We start from the raw sequence: 19,994 nt of genomic DNA, 5'->3' as shown, positions 1-19,994 counted from the left end.
CTGATGTTCTATCTTCTAAGTGTTCTACTCTGCTGGTAGTATTCTCAATTGAGTTTTTAAGTTGGTTTATTGCTTCCTGCATTTCTAGCATTTCTGTTTGTTTGTTTTTTATAACCTCTATCTCCCGTATAGTTGATCTTTTGCTTCCTGGATTTGTTTGTGTAATTCATTGTCGAAGTGATCTTTCATTGTCTGATTTTGCTGTCTAATGTCTTCCTTGATACTCCAGATCATCTGAAGCATGTAAATCCTGTATTCTTTATCTAACATTCCATCTGCTGCAGCTGTTACCTCTTCTAAAGTTGAGTTGACCTGCATTGCTTGTGGTCCTTCCTTTCCTTGTCTTTTCATACTGCTCGCGTTTCTTTCTGCTTGGTGAAACTGTTGTGTTTTTGAAATGTTTTTTCCCCTATATATTTATATTGCTCTTGTATAGTTGAAAAGTCTCCCTTGCAGGGTCGGGCGGCGGTCTGCCTACCTTGCTGGCGCGGGCGGCGGCTCTGCTCTGCCCCTCCTCCAATTGATGTGAAGTGTCTACCACACCCGCGGACCCCTGGGCGTGTTCTGTCGGTCGGTTGCAGGTCTGCCTACCTTGCAGGCGCGGGCGGCGGCTCTGCTCTGCCCTTACTGCAATTGGGGTGACGTGTCTACCACGCCGGCGGGTTGCTGGGCTTATTCCGGGCGCGAGAGGAGGCTCTGCTCTGCCCTTACTCCAATTGGGGTGTCATGACTACCACGCCAGCAGGTCACTGGTCCTGTTCCAGGCGCGAGTGGCGGCTCTGCTCTGCCCCTACTCCAATTGGGGTGACGTGTGTACCACGCCGGCAGGCCACCAGGTCTGATCCGCCGGTCGTTTGCAGGTCTGCCTACCCTGCAGGCACGGGCGGCGGCTCTGCTCTGCCCCCCCTCCAATTGGTGTGACTTGTCTACCACACCCGCGGACCGCTGGGCCTGTTCCGGGCACGGGCGAAGGCTCTGCTCTGCTCCTACTCCAATTGGGGTGACGTGCCTACCACCCCAGCCAGCCGCTGGGCCTGTTCCACCGGTCGGTCGCAGGTCTGCCCACCTTGCGGGCGCAGGTGGCGGCTCCGCTCCGCCCCCTCTCCAACTGGGGTCATGCGACCACCACGCCAGCGAGCCGCTGGGCCTGCTCCAGGCGCGGGCGGCGGCCCGGCTCCTCCCCTCTGGCTCGACGACAAAGCGAGAGAGACTCGGGTGTCTGTGACTCACCCTCCCTACCAGGAGACCAACTGTTTCTGTCGCCGCTGGTATTGATGAAGTTCTCTCCTCCGCCGCTTTCTGATGACATCAGATCTCTGCCATGTTGGTATCCTATGCGAATGGCAGCATTTCGTTCCCTTTGCCGGGTGACCAAAGCAATGGGTAAGTCCTGACCGGCCCTCACAGGCCCCGTCTCAGTCCTGTTGCCACTGCCCACGAAGGCTCGGTTGGTATTTACCTCCACAGTACTCAGCAGGACCCAGACCAAGAAGCAGTTTCCATGGGCTCCTTAGCCCTGGGCCAGAGCAGTTCCGGGAGCCGGATCTCGGCCGCTCCGTGCTTGGTGTATGCTCTGATAAGAGCAGGCTCCAAGAAGCAGTTTCCGCAGGTTATTTAGCACTGAGCCTGAGTAATTTGTCTGCAAGCTGCAGGCGAATGGCAGCCTGAAATTACCTGTTCTATGGCTGAATGAGCTGCGGTCAGTCGAAAACAGGGATGGTGACGTCAGCTCTCCAAGATGGTGGCCGCTGGCCTCCTCTGTTGTCTGACCGGTGTGGAGAACTGAATTGGACCGCTTCCTTCCCCAGTCTCCAACTCAGAATTCAGCACTGAGTACGGTGCTTGCACGGCTGGCAGAAACTGCAGCGCTGTATCCCTGCGTCGCTATCTCCTCGTTTCCCAGCGCGAGCCGCAGACTCTAGCCACGGGGCGATTTGCTGAATAAGCAGTGTTACCCTCCATGCGACAAATCTCTCGCGTTTGAGTCCCCGTAGCTGATCCTCGTGCGATGGAAATCCTTCCTCCAGGTTCCGGAGCACCCCACTATTGCTGGAAATTCCTAACAAGGTAGCCTTTAGCCGTCCTGACTCGTCATTCTCCCACACAGTGACGCGGCACACGGGGGCAATGCACTCCCCTCGCCGCCATCTTCCCCTCCCTTTATTTTATTTATTATTATGTAGTGCTGAGGATCACACTCAGTACCTCACGTATGCTAGGAGAGCACTCTACCATTAAGCCACAACTCCAGCACCCCCAGCCATTTTTTTTAGAGACAGGGTTTCACTGAGTTGCTTAGGGCCTTGCTAAGTTGCTGAGGCTGGCTTTGAACTCAAAATCCTCCTGACTGAGCCTCTGAGCTACCGGGATTACAGGCATGCACCACCTAATATGACTCTTGTATCAAGACTAGTTGGACATAATTGCTTTGAGAATCCATCACAGATTTTTACATTATGAGATAATTCTTAACCTGAATCTAATTCACATTGTCTCAAAATTAAAATAGGCTTTCTAAATGCAATTCTACCTATAAAAGGGTGTAGATTCTTTTTTCTTTTTTGGCAAAAACTTTAGTTTTAAGAGAAATTTTAAGTTTTCAACACAACCACAAAGAAGGTACAGAGATTTCCCACAACTCTACTCCCATACATCCCTCACTAGAGCATGCATTTATTACAACTGATGATTGGACATTAACACATCAAGGGTGTACAGTCTATGGGTTTTGAACAAATGTATAATGGCTTGTATCCACTATTTTTGAATCATGCAGAGTCTTTTCACTACTATAAACATACTTTGTGCTCTTTCTTCATTCTTCCTACTCCCACAACTCCTGGGCAATGAAAGATCTTATTTTCTTCATAGTTTGGCCTTTTCCAGAATATCACCAGTTTGGAATACTACCATGTGTAGTTTGGCTTCTTTCACGTAGTAATATGCAGTTTTAAGTTTCCTCAAGTCTTTTTATGGTTTGATAGCTCATTACTGTTTGGTTCTGAATAACAACCAGATTACTGGTCGGGATGTACCCCAAACTGTTTTACCCATTTATCAATTGAAGGACATCTTAGTTGCTTCCTTTGGGAAAATACCATGGAATGTGATTGCTGGATTGTATGGTAAAAATATGGTCAGTTTTGTAAGAAACAGCCAAATAGTCTTCCAAAGTATCATTATCATTTTGTATTCCTCCTAGCAATGAGTGAGTTTCTGATGATCCATATCCTTACCAGCACTTGGTGTTGTCAGTGTTATGAATTTAGATTTAGGGACTGGGGTTGTGGCTCAGCAGTAGAGCGCTTGCCTAGCATGTGCGAGGTTTGATCCTAAATTTAGATTTAGGGACTGGGTTTGATCCTCATACCACATAAAAATAGATAAATAAAATTAAAAATAATGGGAAAAAAGAATTTAGATTTAATTATTGGAGAGACTGTAACTTGGAAATGTTTTTAAAAGAAAAAAAAATAAATAGAAAAAAAATGAAACCCCGGAACCAAAAAACAGCAAGAAGAAAAAAAAAAAGATGAATTAAAATATTTCTGTTCAATAAAGTACAGTATGGAAAAAATTGGAAATTGGAAAAATATATTTTGACATGTGGAATCAACAACATATCTGGAATACACATGAAACTCTTAATCCTTGTATGCTTGTATTTTCTTACTCCTCTTTAATTTGGACATTACCTCAGTCCTCCATCTTCTCTTCTGTAACAGTCCCTCCACCACATAAGGTGATATTACAAGAAACTAAGGGTACAGCCTGTCTCAAGTAATATGACACCCAAAGTCCAAAAGTAACTTTATATGAAATAAATTTTTGTTTAGCAATAATATGGAACTAAATATTGCGTTTAGGTATAAAGGAAATCCAAAAATATAAACTATGTGTGCCAACAACTGTAGAGAGATATCACTACCATATATATTATTATTCCTAATCATGCTAAATATAGCTATACCTCTGTATCTCATAATTTCCAAAAGAAACTACATATTCTTTTCTTAGCACAATAGGCCTCTAATTACTTGTTCACCTTCTAGATTCATATCTTATAAGTTCTGTGCACTAACCAAAATACCACTGGAGCTCATATCTAATAGCCTCCTATATGCACTTAACATAGCTATGAAAAAACAGCAAAAAAAAAAAAAAGTAATGCAATTCCCTGAATGAGACATTCTGTTCTGCATTTGATCATGAGTTAATTCCCACTGCCTGGAATAATCCTCCCTCCTCCCAAAAATAATTAGCTAATTCATAATATTCCTGTACATTGAGTTTAAATGCTTGTTTTAGCATTAAGTACTTCAATATTTCAAGAAGATTATTTTAAATTATTTATATAATAAGTTCATTATTCCCCTATGGGTTATGCTGCTTCCAATTTTTGGCTAATGCCAAAGGGAGAAAAAGCTTTTCTCTTCCATTGAAATTTGTTTAACATAAAATTCTGGTATGCTCTAATATGTGGATACTAATACACAACAAGGGGCAGAGGGGAAGAATAACATTTCAGTAGATTAGACAAAGGCAAATGAAGGGAAGGGAGGGGGAACAGGAATAGGAAAAACAATGAAATGAATCTGACTTAAGTTTCTTATGTACATATATGAATACACCAAAGTCAATCTCCATATCATGTACAACCAAAAGACTGGGATCCTAATAAGATGTACTCCATATTTGTATAACTATGTCAAAATATAATCTACTGTCATATATAACTAAAAAGATAAAACAAAAAAATGCTAGGATGGTTTAGTAAACCCAGATTCCATATAAGGGTTTTTCATGTTAGATAATATAAAAAATAAAATTTTAAATTTAAAAATACCATAATTTTTATATCAAATTAATAGAATTATATGTAGACATGCATAGACCAGCAGTGCCAATACATTTGGAAAGCAGAACACCAAACCACAATTATAAGAAGATAATTATTTTTGATAGCTATTACTTTGAATCTGTAAATTGCTTTGGGTTTATGAACATTTAAACAATATTAATTCTTCACCATGAACATGGAAGGTTTTTCCAGTTTTTTAATCCTCAATTTCTTTCATCAGCTTTTTTAATTTCATAGGTTAGGTCTTTTATTTCCTTGGTTAAATGCATTCCTAGGTGCAGGAGCCCAGGCTCAGGTAAAGCCCAGGACCACTTCCCCCAATCCACCAACCCACACCAGAGCCCAGACCCAGGTCCAGTATTTTCCTGCCAACCTTCAGTGAGAGCCCAGGTCAGGCAAAAAACACCCCGGCCAACCCACAGATTCCCACTGGAGCCCCTGGGCCCAAGTCAGGCCCAGGACCACCCCTGCTGACCCTCTGACCTGAGCAGGAGCCTACTAGGCCTAGGACCCTCCCCTGCTTGGAGCTAAAGAGAACTCTATGGCTCCCCATTTACCAATGCTTGGCTCCCTAAGCCTGCCTCCATTGTGGGACACTGCTGCAGCCATTGCCGTAGCCCTCTCCATATAGTAGCCTCCACTTTGGGACAACATTCTGGGCCTGGTGGCAGCTGCCCATCACACCACAGTATGCCACAGTGCTGTATCTCTGAACAGGCAGCCATCTTAAGGCCCATCCTTTCAGCCCCATCTCTGGAAGTAGTTGCCTTCATTTTGGGACACGTGCAATGCCTTCTTGACTTACCTCTGCTACTACTGCCACCATCTTTAGTTGCAGTAGCATCAATTTTGGAACACTGGACAGGCACTGGAAACCCAACATTAAGGTTCTTACAGGTTTGATACTAGAGCTGCCACAACTAGGGATGTGGTGACTTCCCTCTAGGGACAACAGCCAGGACCCACAAGATGATCACCATGGTCTCTGCAGGCTTGGTTACACCAGAGGTATCCCTGTTAGGTGTGCTAATAGCTACCATCTTGTTGCAGAAACAGGACAGTGCCTTTCACAGGGTCACCCCTTTCTTTTCTCCTGTTAACAGCCAACTTCTTTTGATACATCTTTCACTATTTCTACTATTCCTAATACCTCTATATTCTCACTTCCTACCTCATAAACATCACCCCCACACCTCCCCGTTTCTCTCGTTGTCCACCAGTAGAAACAGTAGAACATTTTGCAAATCTACTGTTTACATAGCATATATTAAAATCATTCCCTTTTTAACCTTTGTTTTTACAACCTTTGTTTATTTTTATGTGGTTCTGGGGATCAATCTAGTACCTCACACATGCTAGGCAAGTGCTCTACCACTGAGTCTCAACCCTGGCCCCTGAACACATACTTTCAGTTTATTGTGACAAAACTGTAATCATCTAAACAGGAACTATTTGATTTAAAGCTATATATTGTTTGCATTGGGTGCTGTTAATAAATATGGATTTCCCCCTTAAAGGCAAGACATCAGAAACCTGCAGAGACACTATAAGATTATAGGATAGAAACTGTAACACCTCAGATCCACACTGCTAGAGGGGAAGTCACATGGAGAACATGAAAAGATAAGGGAAGAAAGTGCCCCAGACAACCCAAGATGATACAATAATAGAATCCATTGACTGCATAGTAGATGAAATGTCAAAAGGAGTTCAGATTGTACATAATTAAAATGATCTGCAAATCAATGACATAAGAGAGCAAACATAGGTGACAATCATTTCAGCAGTGAGATAAGACAGGAAATTCAGGCAACAATTGAGATAAGAGAGCAAAAATAGGTAGCAAAATATTACTTTAAGAAAGAGAGATTCTGAAAAACAAACAATCAAATAAACCAGAAATGATTGAAGGAAACAACATACCAAAAAAATTCAATAGAAATCATCACCAATAGACTAGATCATTGGGAAGACAAAACCTCAGACAATGAAGGCAAAACGAACAATCCTGAAAATAAAGTTGACCACACAGTGAAGATTGTAAGAAAAAACCATGAACAGAACCTCAAGAATTATAGGATACCATTAAAAGACCAAATCTAAGACTTATTGGTATAGAGGAAGGCACAGAGATACAAAGGAAAGGAATACACAATCTCTTCAATGAAATAATATCAGAAAATTTCCCAAACATGAAGAATGAATTGAAAAATCAAATACAAGAGGCTTACAGGACACCAAATGTACAAAATTACAAGAGATCTACACCAAGGCACAGTATAATAAAAATGCCTAGAATACAGAATAAGGATAGACTAAAGCCATAAGAGAAAAGTTTCAGATTACATGTAGGGGAAAACCAATTTGGATCTCAGCAGATTTTTCAATCCAGAACCTCAAAGCTAGGATCCTGAAACCACATATACCAAGCTCTGAAAGAAAATGGATGCCAACCAAGAATCTTATATGCAGCAAAATTAAGCTTCAGATTTGAAATAAAAACCGTCCATGATAAACAAAAGTTGAAGGAAATTATAACTAGGAAGCCTGCACCAAACAGAATTCTCAGCAAAATATTCTAGGAGGAGAAAATGAAAAACAACAATGAAAATCAGCAGAAACTACACTAAAGAAAAAAACCAATCAAAGAAGAAACCAACTCAAGTAAAAAACCAAAAACAAACAAAAATGACCAGAATACAAGCCATATTTCAATAAAAACTCCAAATGTTAATGGCCTAACTAATCAATTAAAAGATACAGACTGGCAAATTGGATTTTTTAAAAAAAGACCCAACAATATGTTGCCTTCAAGAGACTCATCTTATTGAAAAAGACATTAACAGACTGAAGGTGAAAGGATTGGAAAAAACATACCACTCACATGAACTGAATAAACAGGCAGGGGTTTCCATCCTCAGATCAGATAAAGTGGACTCCAAACAAAAGTTAGGGATAAAGAAGAACATTTCATACTGCTTAAGTGAATCACACATCAGGAAGACAACAATTTTAAGTATTTATGCCTCTAACAATGGAGCATCTACGTATATCAAACAAACCCTTCTAAATTTCAAGAATCCAATAGACCCACCACAATAAAACTGGGTGGGATTGGGGTTGTGGCTCAGTGGTAGAGTATTTGCCTGACACATGTGAGGCACTGGATTCAATCCTCAGCACCACATAAAATTAAATAAACAAAGTTACTTAAAAAAAACTGGGTGACTTTAACACACCTCTCTCATCACTGGATAGATCTTTCAAACAAAAACTAAACAAAGAGATTATAGAACTCAAAAATACAATCAATATTTTATATTTAACAGACATATAGAGAATATTTCATTCATCAATGAACAAATACACTTTTTCTCAGCAGCCCATAGATCCTTCTCTAAAATAGACCATATCTTATGCCACAAAGCAACTCTTAGCAAATACAAAAAAAAAAAAAAAAAAAAAAAAAAACCAGAGATACTACACTGCATTCTATCAGGTCATAATGGAATGAAATTAGAAATCAATGATGAAATAAAATATAGAAACTATTCTAACAGTGGAGTATTATTTACTCTACTGAGTGATGCATAGATGGCAGAAGAAAACAACAAAAATATTCTTAGAGGTAAATGAGGACTCTGATACAACATATCAAAATCTTTGGTACACTATGATAGCAGTACTGAGAGAAAAGTACATTGCATTGAGCTCATTCATGAAAAGAATAAAAAAAGTCAACAAATAAAATGACCTGACATTACATCTCAAAGTCCTAGAAAGAGAAGAACAAATCAACACCCAAAGTAGAAGACAGAAAACAATTAAAATCAGAGCTGAAATCAATGAAATTGAAACAACAACAACTACAACAACAAAAACAATTAAAAAATTTACAAAACAAAAAGCCGGTTCTTTGAAAAAATAAATAAAATTGATAAACCCTTAGCCAACCTAATTAAAAGGAGGAGAGACAAAACTCAAATTACTAAAATTTGTGATGAAAAAGGGAATATCATGACAGATACTATTCAAATACAGAAGATAACTAGAAACTAGTTTGAAAATTTATTATCTAATAAAATAGAAAATCTCAAAGACATCAACATATGATCTTCCCTCACTGAATTAGGAGGAAATACACAATTAAAGTAGATCAATTTTGAGCAAAGAAATAGAAGATGCCATCAAAAGCCTACCAATCAAGAAAAGCCCAGGACCAGAAAGATTCTCAGTCGAGTTTTACAAGACCTACAAAGAAGAATTAATACCAATACTCCTCACTATCACCCTGATACCTAAGCCAGACAAAGACACATCAAGGAAAGAAAACTTCAGACCAACATCCCTAATGAAAATAGATGAAAAAATTCTCAATGAAATTCTGGCAAATCACATTCAAAAACATATTAAAAAGATAGTGTACCATGACCAAGTAGGGTTAATCCCAGGGATGCAGGGTTGGTTCAACATATAGAAATCAATAAACGTAATCCATCACATGAATAGACTTAAAGATAAAAACCATATGATCATCTCAATTGATGAAGAAAAAGCATTTGATAAAACACAATACCCTTTCATGTTTAAAACACTAGAAAAACTAGAGATAGTAAGAATATACCTCAACATTGTAAAAGCTATCTATGATAAGCCCAAGGCTAACATGATTCTAAACAGAAAAATTGAAAGCATTCTAAGAACTGGAATAAGACAGGGAAGCTCTCTTTCACCACTTCTATTCAACACATTCTTTGAAACTCTAGCCAGAGCAATTAGACAGATGAAAGAAATTAAAGGGATATGAACAGGAAAAGAAGAACTCAAACTATCACTATTTGCGGATGACATGATTCAAAAAAACTCCACCAGAAAACTTCTAGAATTAACAAAAGAATTCAGCAAAGCAGCAGGATACAAAATCAACACCCATAAATCAAATATATTTCTATACATTAGTGAGAAACCCTCTGAGAGAGAAATTAGTAAAACTATTCCATTCACAATAGACTAAAATAAAATAAAATACTTAGGAATCAATCTAACAAAAAAGGTGAAAGACCTATACAATGAAAACTACAGAACACTAAAGAAGGAAACTGAAGAAGACCTTAGATGATGGAAAGATCTCCCATGTTCTTTGATAGGAAGAATTAATATAAGCAAAATGGCCATATTACCAAAAGCATTTTACAGATTTAATGCAATTCCAATTAAAATCCCAACAACATTCCTCATGGAAATAGAAAAAACAATCATGAAATTCATTTGGAAAAATAAGAGACTCAGAATAGTCAAAGCAATCCTTAGCAAGAAGAGTGAAGCAGGAGGCATCACAATACTACACCTTAAATTACACTACAGAGCTGTAGTAACAAAAATGGCATGGTATTGGAAGGCACCAAAATAGACCTGCAGACCAATGGTACAGAACAGAGGACACAGAGACAAACCCACATAAATATGGTAATCTCATACTAGACAAAAATGCCAAAAACATTCACTGGAGGAAAGATAGCCTCTTCAAAAAATGGTGCTGGCAAAACTGCAAATTCAAATATAGAAAAATTAAATTAAACCACTATCTCTCACCCTGCACCCTCTCATCAACTAAAAGTGGATCTGGATAGGAATTAAACCAGAGACCCTGCATCTAGTAGAAAAAAAGTAGGCCCAGATCTTCACCATGTAGACCTATCATTTGACTTCCTTAACAAGACCCCTAAAGTGCAAGAGGTAAAATCAAAGATCAATAAATGGGATGGATTCAAATTAAAAAGCTTCTTCTCAGTAAAGGAAACAATCAATAATGTGAGAAGAGAGCCTACAGATTATCACTTCTGATAAAGCATTAATCTCTAGGTTATATAAAGAACTCGAGAAACTTAACACCAAAAAAAACAAATAACCCAGTCAATAAATGTGCTAAGGAACTGAACAGACACTTCACAGAAGAAAAAATAAAGTCATTCAACAAATATATGAAAAACTATTCAACATCTCTGGCAATTAGAGAAATACAAGTCAAAACTACTCTAAGATTTCATCTCACTCCAGTCATGTTGGTGAGGATGTGGGAAAAAAGGTAAACTCATACATTGTTGGTGGGACTCCAAACTGGTGCAATCACTCTGGAAAGCAGTATGGAGATTCATCAGTAAACTTGGAATGAAACCACCCAGCTATTCCACTCCTTGGTTTATACCCAAAGGACTTAAAATCAGCATACTACAGGGACACAGCCACATCAATGTTTATAGCAGCTCAATTCAAAATAGCTAAACTGTGGAGACAGCTTGGATGCCCTTAAATAGATGAATCGATAAAGAAAGTATGGTATGTGTGTGTGTGTGTGTGTGTGTGTGTGTGTGTGTGTGTATATATATATATATATATATATATATATACACTATATACACATACAATATATATATATACTATATACACATACAATATATATATATACTATATACACATACAATATATATATATATACTATATACACATACAATATATATATACTATATATATATATATACAATATATATATATATATATATATATATATATATATATATATATACACACACACACACACACACACACACAATGCAATATTATTCAGCATTTGCAGGTAAATAAATGGAGCTGGAGAATAGCATGCGAAGTGAAATAAACCAGTCCTCAAAAAACTTTGATAAGTGGAAGGCTGATTCATAATGGCAGGGGACATGGGAAAAATGGAGGAACTTTGGGCAAAAGGGAGGGAGGAGAGGGTAGGGGACATGGGGACAGGAAAGATGGTGGAATAAGAAGGACATCATTATCCTAGGAACATGTATGACTGCACATATGGTGCAATGCTACATCGTATACAACCAGAGAAATGAAAAGCTGTGCTGCATTCGTGTACAATGAATCAAAATGCATTCTGCTGTCATATATACCTAATTATAATGAAAAAAAATTCAAGAAATTTAATCCTAGGTATTATTTTGGAATTCATTTTATGATTTCTTTCTCAGCAATCACATTATTGGTGTATAAAATGCTATTGATTTTTTGTATGTTGATTTTGTTTCTTGCAACTTCACTGAATTTATCATTTTTAAATAGTGTGTTCTCTGGCCTAACTGCTCCAGGTAATGCTTTCAATATTATATATACTATACTAGTTCCCCATTCAATATGTTGGCTATGAGTTTCTCACACATGACCAAATTTATTTGTTAAGGTACAATCCTTATATACTTAATCTGTTTAGGGTTTTAACATGAAGGGATGTTGATTTTTTTATGCACCTACTGAGATGATCATATGATTTTTATCCTTCAATGTATTGATGTGTTACATTTATTAATTTATGTATATTAAACCACCATTTCATCTCTGGAATAAATCTAAGTTGATCATGGTGAACAAGCTTTTTGATATTCTGTTGGATTCAATTTGCTACAATTTTTTTATGAGAATTTTTGTATTTGTGTATACAGGAATATTATTCTAAAGTTTTCTTGTTGTGTTCTTATCTGATTTTGGTAGTAGGGTAATACTGACCTTGTAAACAGTTTGGAAGCATTTCTTCCCTTTTAATTCTTTTAAGTACTTTGAGAACAACTGGCATTAGTTTTTCTTCAAGGGTTTGCTAGAATTCAGCATTAAAGCCATCCAGTCCAGGACTTGTCTTTATTGGTAGACTCTTTCTTATTGATTCAATTTCACTAATAGTTATTAGTCTGTTGAGGTTTTCTATGTCTTTATAATTCAATTTCAGCAGGTTATATGTGTCCATAAATTTATACATTTCTTCTAGTTTTTCTAATATTTTGCCATATACTTGTTGGTAATAGTCTCCATGGTATTTCCACAATATCAGTTTTAATGTCTCCTTTTTCATCTCTGATTTTTGGATCTTCTCTCTTTTTTGTAGTCTAGCTAAAACTTGTTAATTTCTGTTTATCTTTTCTAAAAACTCTTTATTTCATAGATTTTTTCATCTCTATTTCTGCTCTGATCAAAATACCAATTAAATTTTTCACAGAAATAGAAAAAAATAATTATAAAATTCATATGGAAGCCCCAAATACTCTGACTAGTCAAAATGATCTTGAATAAAAATAACAAAGTTAGAAGCATCACAATACTTGATTTCAAGATTAGTATGGAGCCATCATAATCAAAACAGTGTGGTATTGGCATAAAAACGGACACAAAGATCAAATGAAACACAATAGAGGACTCAGAAGAAACTCATGGATATTTGGCCAACTGATTCTTGAAAAAGGCACCAAAACCAAACACTGATGAAAGAACAATTTCTTCACTAAATGGTTCTGAGAAAACTGGATATTCATATGCAGAAGACTGAAACTTGTACCCTCTATCTCTCACCCTGTATAAAATAAACTCAAAATAGATAAAAGACTTAAATCTAAAACCTGAAACTTGTATTCAAAGAAAACATAGGGAAAATACTTCAAGGTAATGGCATAGGTAGTGATTTTTTTAATATGACTCCAACAGCACAGGAAACCAAAGCAAAAAACCAAAAATGACAATTTGGATTGCATCAAACTGAAAAGTTTCTTTACAGCATAGGGAATAATCAAAATAACAAAGTGACAACTAACTGAATGGGACAAATACTATCTCACCCAGTTAGAATGGGTATTATTATTAAAAAAATTGCTGGTGAGGATGTAGAGAAAAGGGAATTCTCATATACTATTGGTGAGAATGTAAATTAGTTTAACCAATGTGGAGAACAATATGGAGGCTACTCAAAAAGCTAAAAATAGATCTACCGTAAAATCCAGTGATACCACTTCTGGATATATATTCAAAGGAAATGAAATTAGCACACCAAAGACATACCCATATGCCCATGTTTATTGTGGCACTATTAACAATAGCTAAGATATGAAATCCACCTAGGTACTTGTCAACGAATGAATGGATAAAGAAAATATGGCATATATGCACAATATTTATCCAGTCACAAAGAAGAATGAAATACAGTTATCTGCAGAAAAACAGACGGAACTGAAGGACATGTTAAGTGAAAAAAGACACAGAAAGACAAGTATTACAAATTCTCTCAGATGTAGAAATCAAAAAAGAGTCAACTTGAATGTAAAATAGTGATTATGAAGAGGTTAGAAAGCGGGAGAAGGTAGATAAAGGAAGGCATCAGTGTATCTGTAAGCGTGTGTTCAAACACCACACTGCAAACCACAAATGTGTACAATGAATACATGTTAATCAAAAATAAAAATTCTAAAAGGTATATTGATAAGAGAATTGAAAATAGACAAAGCATGGGTATATCTAGTAAGTTCACCAAATGTATAGATTGAAAAAATAAAATAAAAATTTTAAAAAACCACTTCAAATTTACAATAAACATTTTCTCATCTATTAAATATAAATATTTAACAGATATGACACACTAGTATACAACTGTGATAATAAAAATAAGAGAGCTGAAGGATCTGCTTACCAGGACTTCCTCCATCATTAAGATTCGGGTTCCTGGGGCCTTGAGAAGGATGATCAGGAAAAAGATAAGCTGTTTTCCAGCCTGCCTTGTCTGGCCACCAGATAGTCCTCTGTACTCTTGTAAAACGCAGATGATATTTTACCTAGAAGTAGCAAAAGAAAATAAGCTATGTTTAAAACCAAACAAATCTGAAAAAAATTAGAAAAGTTCAGGCCAAATAAAAAACCATGCAATTTGAGGGATGAGCCTCATCTGAGGTCAAAGTGGCTGTGAATTCCTGGAAAAAACCAATAATATCTACATTTTAATTCTCAAAACACAGATAATGAACAAAACAAGATATACACATGGCCCATTGGTACATTAAAAGATTCTTTTTTTGTTGTTCTTTTTAGTTATATATGACAGCAGAGCATATTTTGACATATTTATACAAACATGAAGTACATCTTATTCCAATTAGGATCCTTGTGGTTGTATATGATATGGACATTAAAAATTCTTAATGTCATGTAGTGAAATAAATGTAAATTAAAACTACAGAGATATCTGATATCCTTCTTACCTATCATATCACCAATCTATCTGCTTGCAAAGCTGTAGATAAGCATTTTTCTTTTCAAAAATTTTTTTAGTTGTAGATAGACACAAAAATTTTATTTATTTATCTTTATGTGGTGCTGAGGATCAAACCAAGGGCCTCACAGGTGCTAGGCAAGCACTTTACCAATGAGCTACAACCCCAGCCCAACAAACGAGCATTTAAAAAAATTTTACGTGGAATGAAAATCACACAACTCCAATAGAGAATCAGGCAATGCCTAACAAAAATACACATGGATTGTTTTAGTCCATTTAATGTTGCCATACTAGAATTTTAGATTAAATGATAATGAAATTTACTTTCTTATAGTTATAGAGGCTGAGAATTTCAATTTTTAAGGACAAGCATGTTTAATGATTCTGATTCAAAGGTGATGTCTTATCCTCTGGAGTGAAGGAATGCTTTTTCTCTACAAGGTAAAAGGTTAAAGGCAAAGTAAAACACAAGCCAAAAGGGGCCAAACTCTCCCTTCCATAACACTATTAATTCCACCAATAAGGGCAGAGTCCTCTTTTCCTAACTACCTCTTAAAGGTACCCCCTTAATACTATTACAATGGCAATTAGATTTCAACATGAATTTTGGAGGCAAAAACCATTTTAACTATAGCTCATTTACTAATTGATTCAGAAATCTCATTTACAGGAACAGACTTGGATGCAGACCTCAAATAATATTAAGAAAACATCTGCCTAAATGTCTTATAATGTTATATATGGTGTAAATATATTGGAATCAACTGCAAAGGAGACTGCTGAAACTATGGTATCATTACACAATAGGGTGGTATGATCTCTTCAAGGCATAGCCAGGAAATGAACCATACACAGTGAAAGTATGAGAATTTTGAGATATTATACAGGTAACAATAGCAGAAAAGTACCTGCCAGACCTATAACTAAGGGAACAAAACCAATATGTTGAAATTATTAAAAGTTATAAATATAGAGGAGAGACCCTGAGGGGCTAATACATAGACCTCTGAAGAGGTGACAGAGTCAGGTAGAGGGCTGTCTCTCTTAGGTTGAAGGAGGGATCCTTTGAGACTGGGACTTAGATTCCTTAATAAGCTCAAGTTGCCTAGTGGTAAGTAGGATGCAATGAAGCTGATTTTGAAAAGTTTTGGACAATCTACAAAATGTATTTGGCTTCCACTTTGGGAAAAACTGCTACTGACAAAACAAAGAAGTGATGCTTAGAAGACTTTCAGAAGAATTAAAAGCAGACAGAAAGCCAATAAGAACGTTCTTTCTCTCCAAGTCTTGCAAACTGTCTCCAGAGTCCAGGATTAGGAAATGTAACACATTTCTGGGAAAGCAGAAATGCAATGAATGTATCAAAGGGCAGAGTACAGAAGGATGGGTTCGGAAACAAAGAAACATGAAAAATGTGTGTGTGTGTGTGTGTGTGTGTGTATACACACACATATTATATATACACACACACATTATATAATATGTTTATGGCTATTCGAAGTGAATTCACCTATTATGAAATGCACAAGTCATAACTGTACACTGAGTTTTGACAAATGACAATACATACACTTATTGTAACACAAAACACTAGCAAGATGTACAGTGCCTTCATTTCTGAAAGTTCACTTATGCCCTTGGCCCAATGAATCCCTCTAATACCCCTCATCATATATTTATTTTGCCTATTATGGAAGTTCATGTGGAAATACACAGTATTATTCTCTTTTGTAAAGGTTTCTTTCATTCAACGTGATGTTTTTGAGATTCAGTTATGTAATTACTTTTTTCAGTCATTGATTCCTTTTTGTTACTGAGCAAAATTTCATAGTACGAGAGTTCCAAAGGCTCTACACTGCATATTTTTCATGTCTTTATTGGCCATTCATGCATGTCCCCTGCAGAACTATCCTCATATCAAAATTTGAATGTCTTCTTCTTATTGAGCTATAGGACTTTTTAAAATATCTTGGATATCAGCACATTATCAGATTTATGCTTCACAAATAATTTATCCAAATATTGTGTCTTCTAAGTTCATTTCCTGAAGTATACTTTTTTAAATGTTTTTATTCTAATTTGTTATATATGACAGCAGAATGCATTACAATTCATATTGCACATATAGAGAACTGTTTCATATCCCTGGTTCTATACAAAGTATATGCACACCATTTTGTCTTCATACATGTTTTTAGGGTAATGTTATCCATCTCATTACACCATCTTTTCTACCCCCATGCCCTTTCCCTCCACTCTTTTGCTCTATCTATAGTTCGTCTTATTTTCCCATGTTTCTTCTCCCAACACCACTATAAATCAGCCTCCTTATATCAGAGAAAACATTTGGGATTGGCTAACTTCACTTAGCATAATATTCTCCAACTCCATCCATTTACCTGCAAATGCAATGATTTTATTCTCTTTTATTGCTGAGTAATATTCCATTGTGTATATACCACAGTTTCTTTATCCGTTCATCTATTGAATGGCATCTAAGTTGGATCCAAAGTTTAGCTATTGTGAATTATACTGCTATAAACATTGATGTGATTGTGTCCCTGTAGTATGCTGTTTTTAAGTCATTTGAGTATAGACTGAGGAGAGGGACAGCTGGGTCAAAAGGTGGTTCCATTCTAAGTTTTCCAAGGAATCTCCATACTGCTTTCCATATTGGTTACAGCATTTTGCAGTCCCACCAGCAGTGTATGAGTGTGCCTTTCCCCCTACATCCTTGCCAACACTTGTTGTTTGTATTCTTTTTTTAAAATATTTTTTTAAGGAAGTTGGGGCCTAATCTGACATGATGGAGATTTGGGCCTACTTTTTCTTTTATCAGACGTAGGGTCTCTGGTTTAATTCCTTGGTCCTTGATCCACTTTAGGTTTAGTTTTGGGCAGGGTGAGAGAGAACTGTTTAATTTCATTTTGTTGCATGTGGATTTCCAGTTTTCCTAGCACCATTTGTTTTTGGCACTTTTGTCTAACATAAGACAACTGTAATTATGTGGGTTAGTCTCTATGTCCCCTATTCTGTACCATTGGACTACCAGTCTATTTTGGTGGCAATACCATGCCATTTTTTTAAAAAAAAATTTTTGTTAGACCTTCATATTTATATGTGGTGCAGTGCCTCACTCATGCTAGGCAAGCACTCTACCACTGAGCCACAATCCCAGCCCCATCCATGCCATTTTTGTTACTATTGCTCTATAGTATAGTTTAAGGTCTGGTATAGGAATGCTACCTGCTTTTACTCTTCTTCCTAAGGACTGCTTAGCTATTCTGGGTGTCTTTTTTTTAACAAATTAATTTCATGACTGCTTTTTCTATTTCTTTTTTTTTTTTTAAATATTTTTTAGGCAGCCCAGCCCAGCCTGGAGGAGGAAGCCTGGAGCCAGCCCAGCCCAGCGTGGAGGAGGAAGCCCGGCGCCAAGCCAGACTGGAGGAGGAAGCCCAGCCCAGCCCCGCCCCGCGTGCTAGTCTGGAGGAAGCCCATCAACACTTAAAACCCATCAAAGGGGGTGTGGCTACCAGCATGGTTCTGCAGCTGATCCAGGTACCTGGTTTCCAACTCCTCCACCCTTAGCTGCGATAACTCAAAATATTTCCCACAAGCTTTTGGGGGTTGTAGCTATCAACGCAAAACAACTGTACAGGCACCTGGTTTCCACCTCAGAGACTAGAGTAGGGAAGATACAGGTGGAAGCTCATGTCCTTTCATACTGGCTATACCCACCACCCTGAACACAGAGGCTCAAGCTAGGAATAGACAACGCCACCTACTGGAAGCAAGGAAAACAGTGTTCTGAAAGACTTGACTTTTTCTCTTTCTCTCTTTTCTTCTCTCTCTTTCACAACCTCCACATATGTGAAACCAAGGACTGTGTATGAACAACCAAATCACCAAAATAATATAATATAGAGGAATTGCATATACCCCATCTTCCCCCCATTTTTTTCTTTATTTCTATCTTCTTTTTCCTTCTCTCTTATTTCTCTTTTCTTCCTTGTTATTTTTTTCTTTTCTTCATTCGTATTCCCTCTATCCCACTTTCAACCTCCTAACTTTTGCTATCTATACATAGGATAACTATCTAAATACAGATAAAAGGTTGAGTCTATACATTCTTCCATAAATTACCAGTCTACTGGTTAGAGTTCCCCAATGTTGCTAAGTTAGTTTAACCTCATACCCTCACCCCTTTCCCTCTAAGTATAACATCCTTCGTCTGAAATTAAGTTTTCTTTATGCCACCAGATATGGTATGACTTTTATGAAACTAATGACTATATTCTTAAATAATAATTAAAACCAATATCTGTAGACTTAGAATCTAACTATAAATGTATTAATAATGAAAACTTGTGCTTAGGTGATGTACTGTTGATATTGGGAACTGTTAACATTGTCTTTCTCTGCAAAAGAGGGATTTAGGAGCTATAAAAGAACAATATAAATATATAAGGGGAAAACCATTAACACAACAGTTTCACAAAGCTAGAAAGAAACATGAGCAGTATGAAAAGACAAGGAAAGAAAGGACCACAAACAATACAGGTCAATTCAACATTAGATGATGTAATATCTGCAGCTGATGGAATGTCAGATAAAAGAGTTCAGGATATACATGCTTCAGATGATCTGGAGTCTCAAGGAAGACATTATACAGCAAATTCAGACAATGAAAGATCACTTTGACAATGAATTACATAAACAAATCCAAGAAGCAAAAGATCAACTCTACAGGGAGATAGAGAATAAAAAAAAAAAAAACAAAAAAAACCCAGAAATCCTGGAAATGCAGGAAACAATAAACCAAATTACAAACTCAAATGAGAGTATTACCAGCAAAGTAGAACACTTAGAAGATAGAACTTCAGACAACGAAGACAAAGTTTTTCAACTTGAAAAGAACATAGACAGCTCAGCGAGAATGTTAAGAAATCATGAGCAGAATATCCAAGAATTATGGGATAACATAAAGAAACCAAACTTAAGAGTTATTGGGATACAAGAGGGTATAGAGGTCCAAACCAAAGGAATGAGCAATCT

General features: G+C 37.0%; 1 protein-coding gene across 1 annotated transcript in view; it reads right to left on the bottom strand.

Moving 5' to 3' along the window:
• The window catches only part of LOC114096938 (phospholipid-transporting ATPase ABCA3-like), a 169,261-nt gene that overhangs the window by 121,452 nt on the left and 27,815 nt on the right, over positions 1-19,994 (bottom strand). The window contains exon 3 of the mRNA XM_071605765.1: positions 14,361-14,502. Within this exon, the coding sequence (XP_071461866.1) occupies positions 14,361-14,502 (142 nt within the window). The remainder of the gene's footprint in view (positions 1-14,360; positions 14,503-19,994) is intronic.

Source organism: Marmota flaviventris, chromosome 19 (genome assembly GCF_047511675.1).
Source record: "Marmota flaviventris isolate mMarFla1 chromosome 19, mMarFla1.hap1, whole genome shotgun sequence".
Classification (NCBI taxonomy): Eukaryota; Metazoa; Chordata; class Mammalia; order Rodentia; family Sciuridae; genus Marmota; species Marmota flaviventris.
The sequence above is the reverse complement of the archived record's forward strand: the minus strand, read 5'-3'. Positions and strand labels throughout refer to the sequence as shown.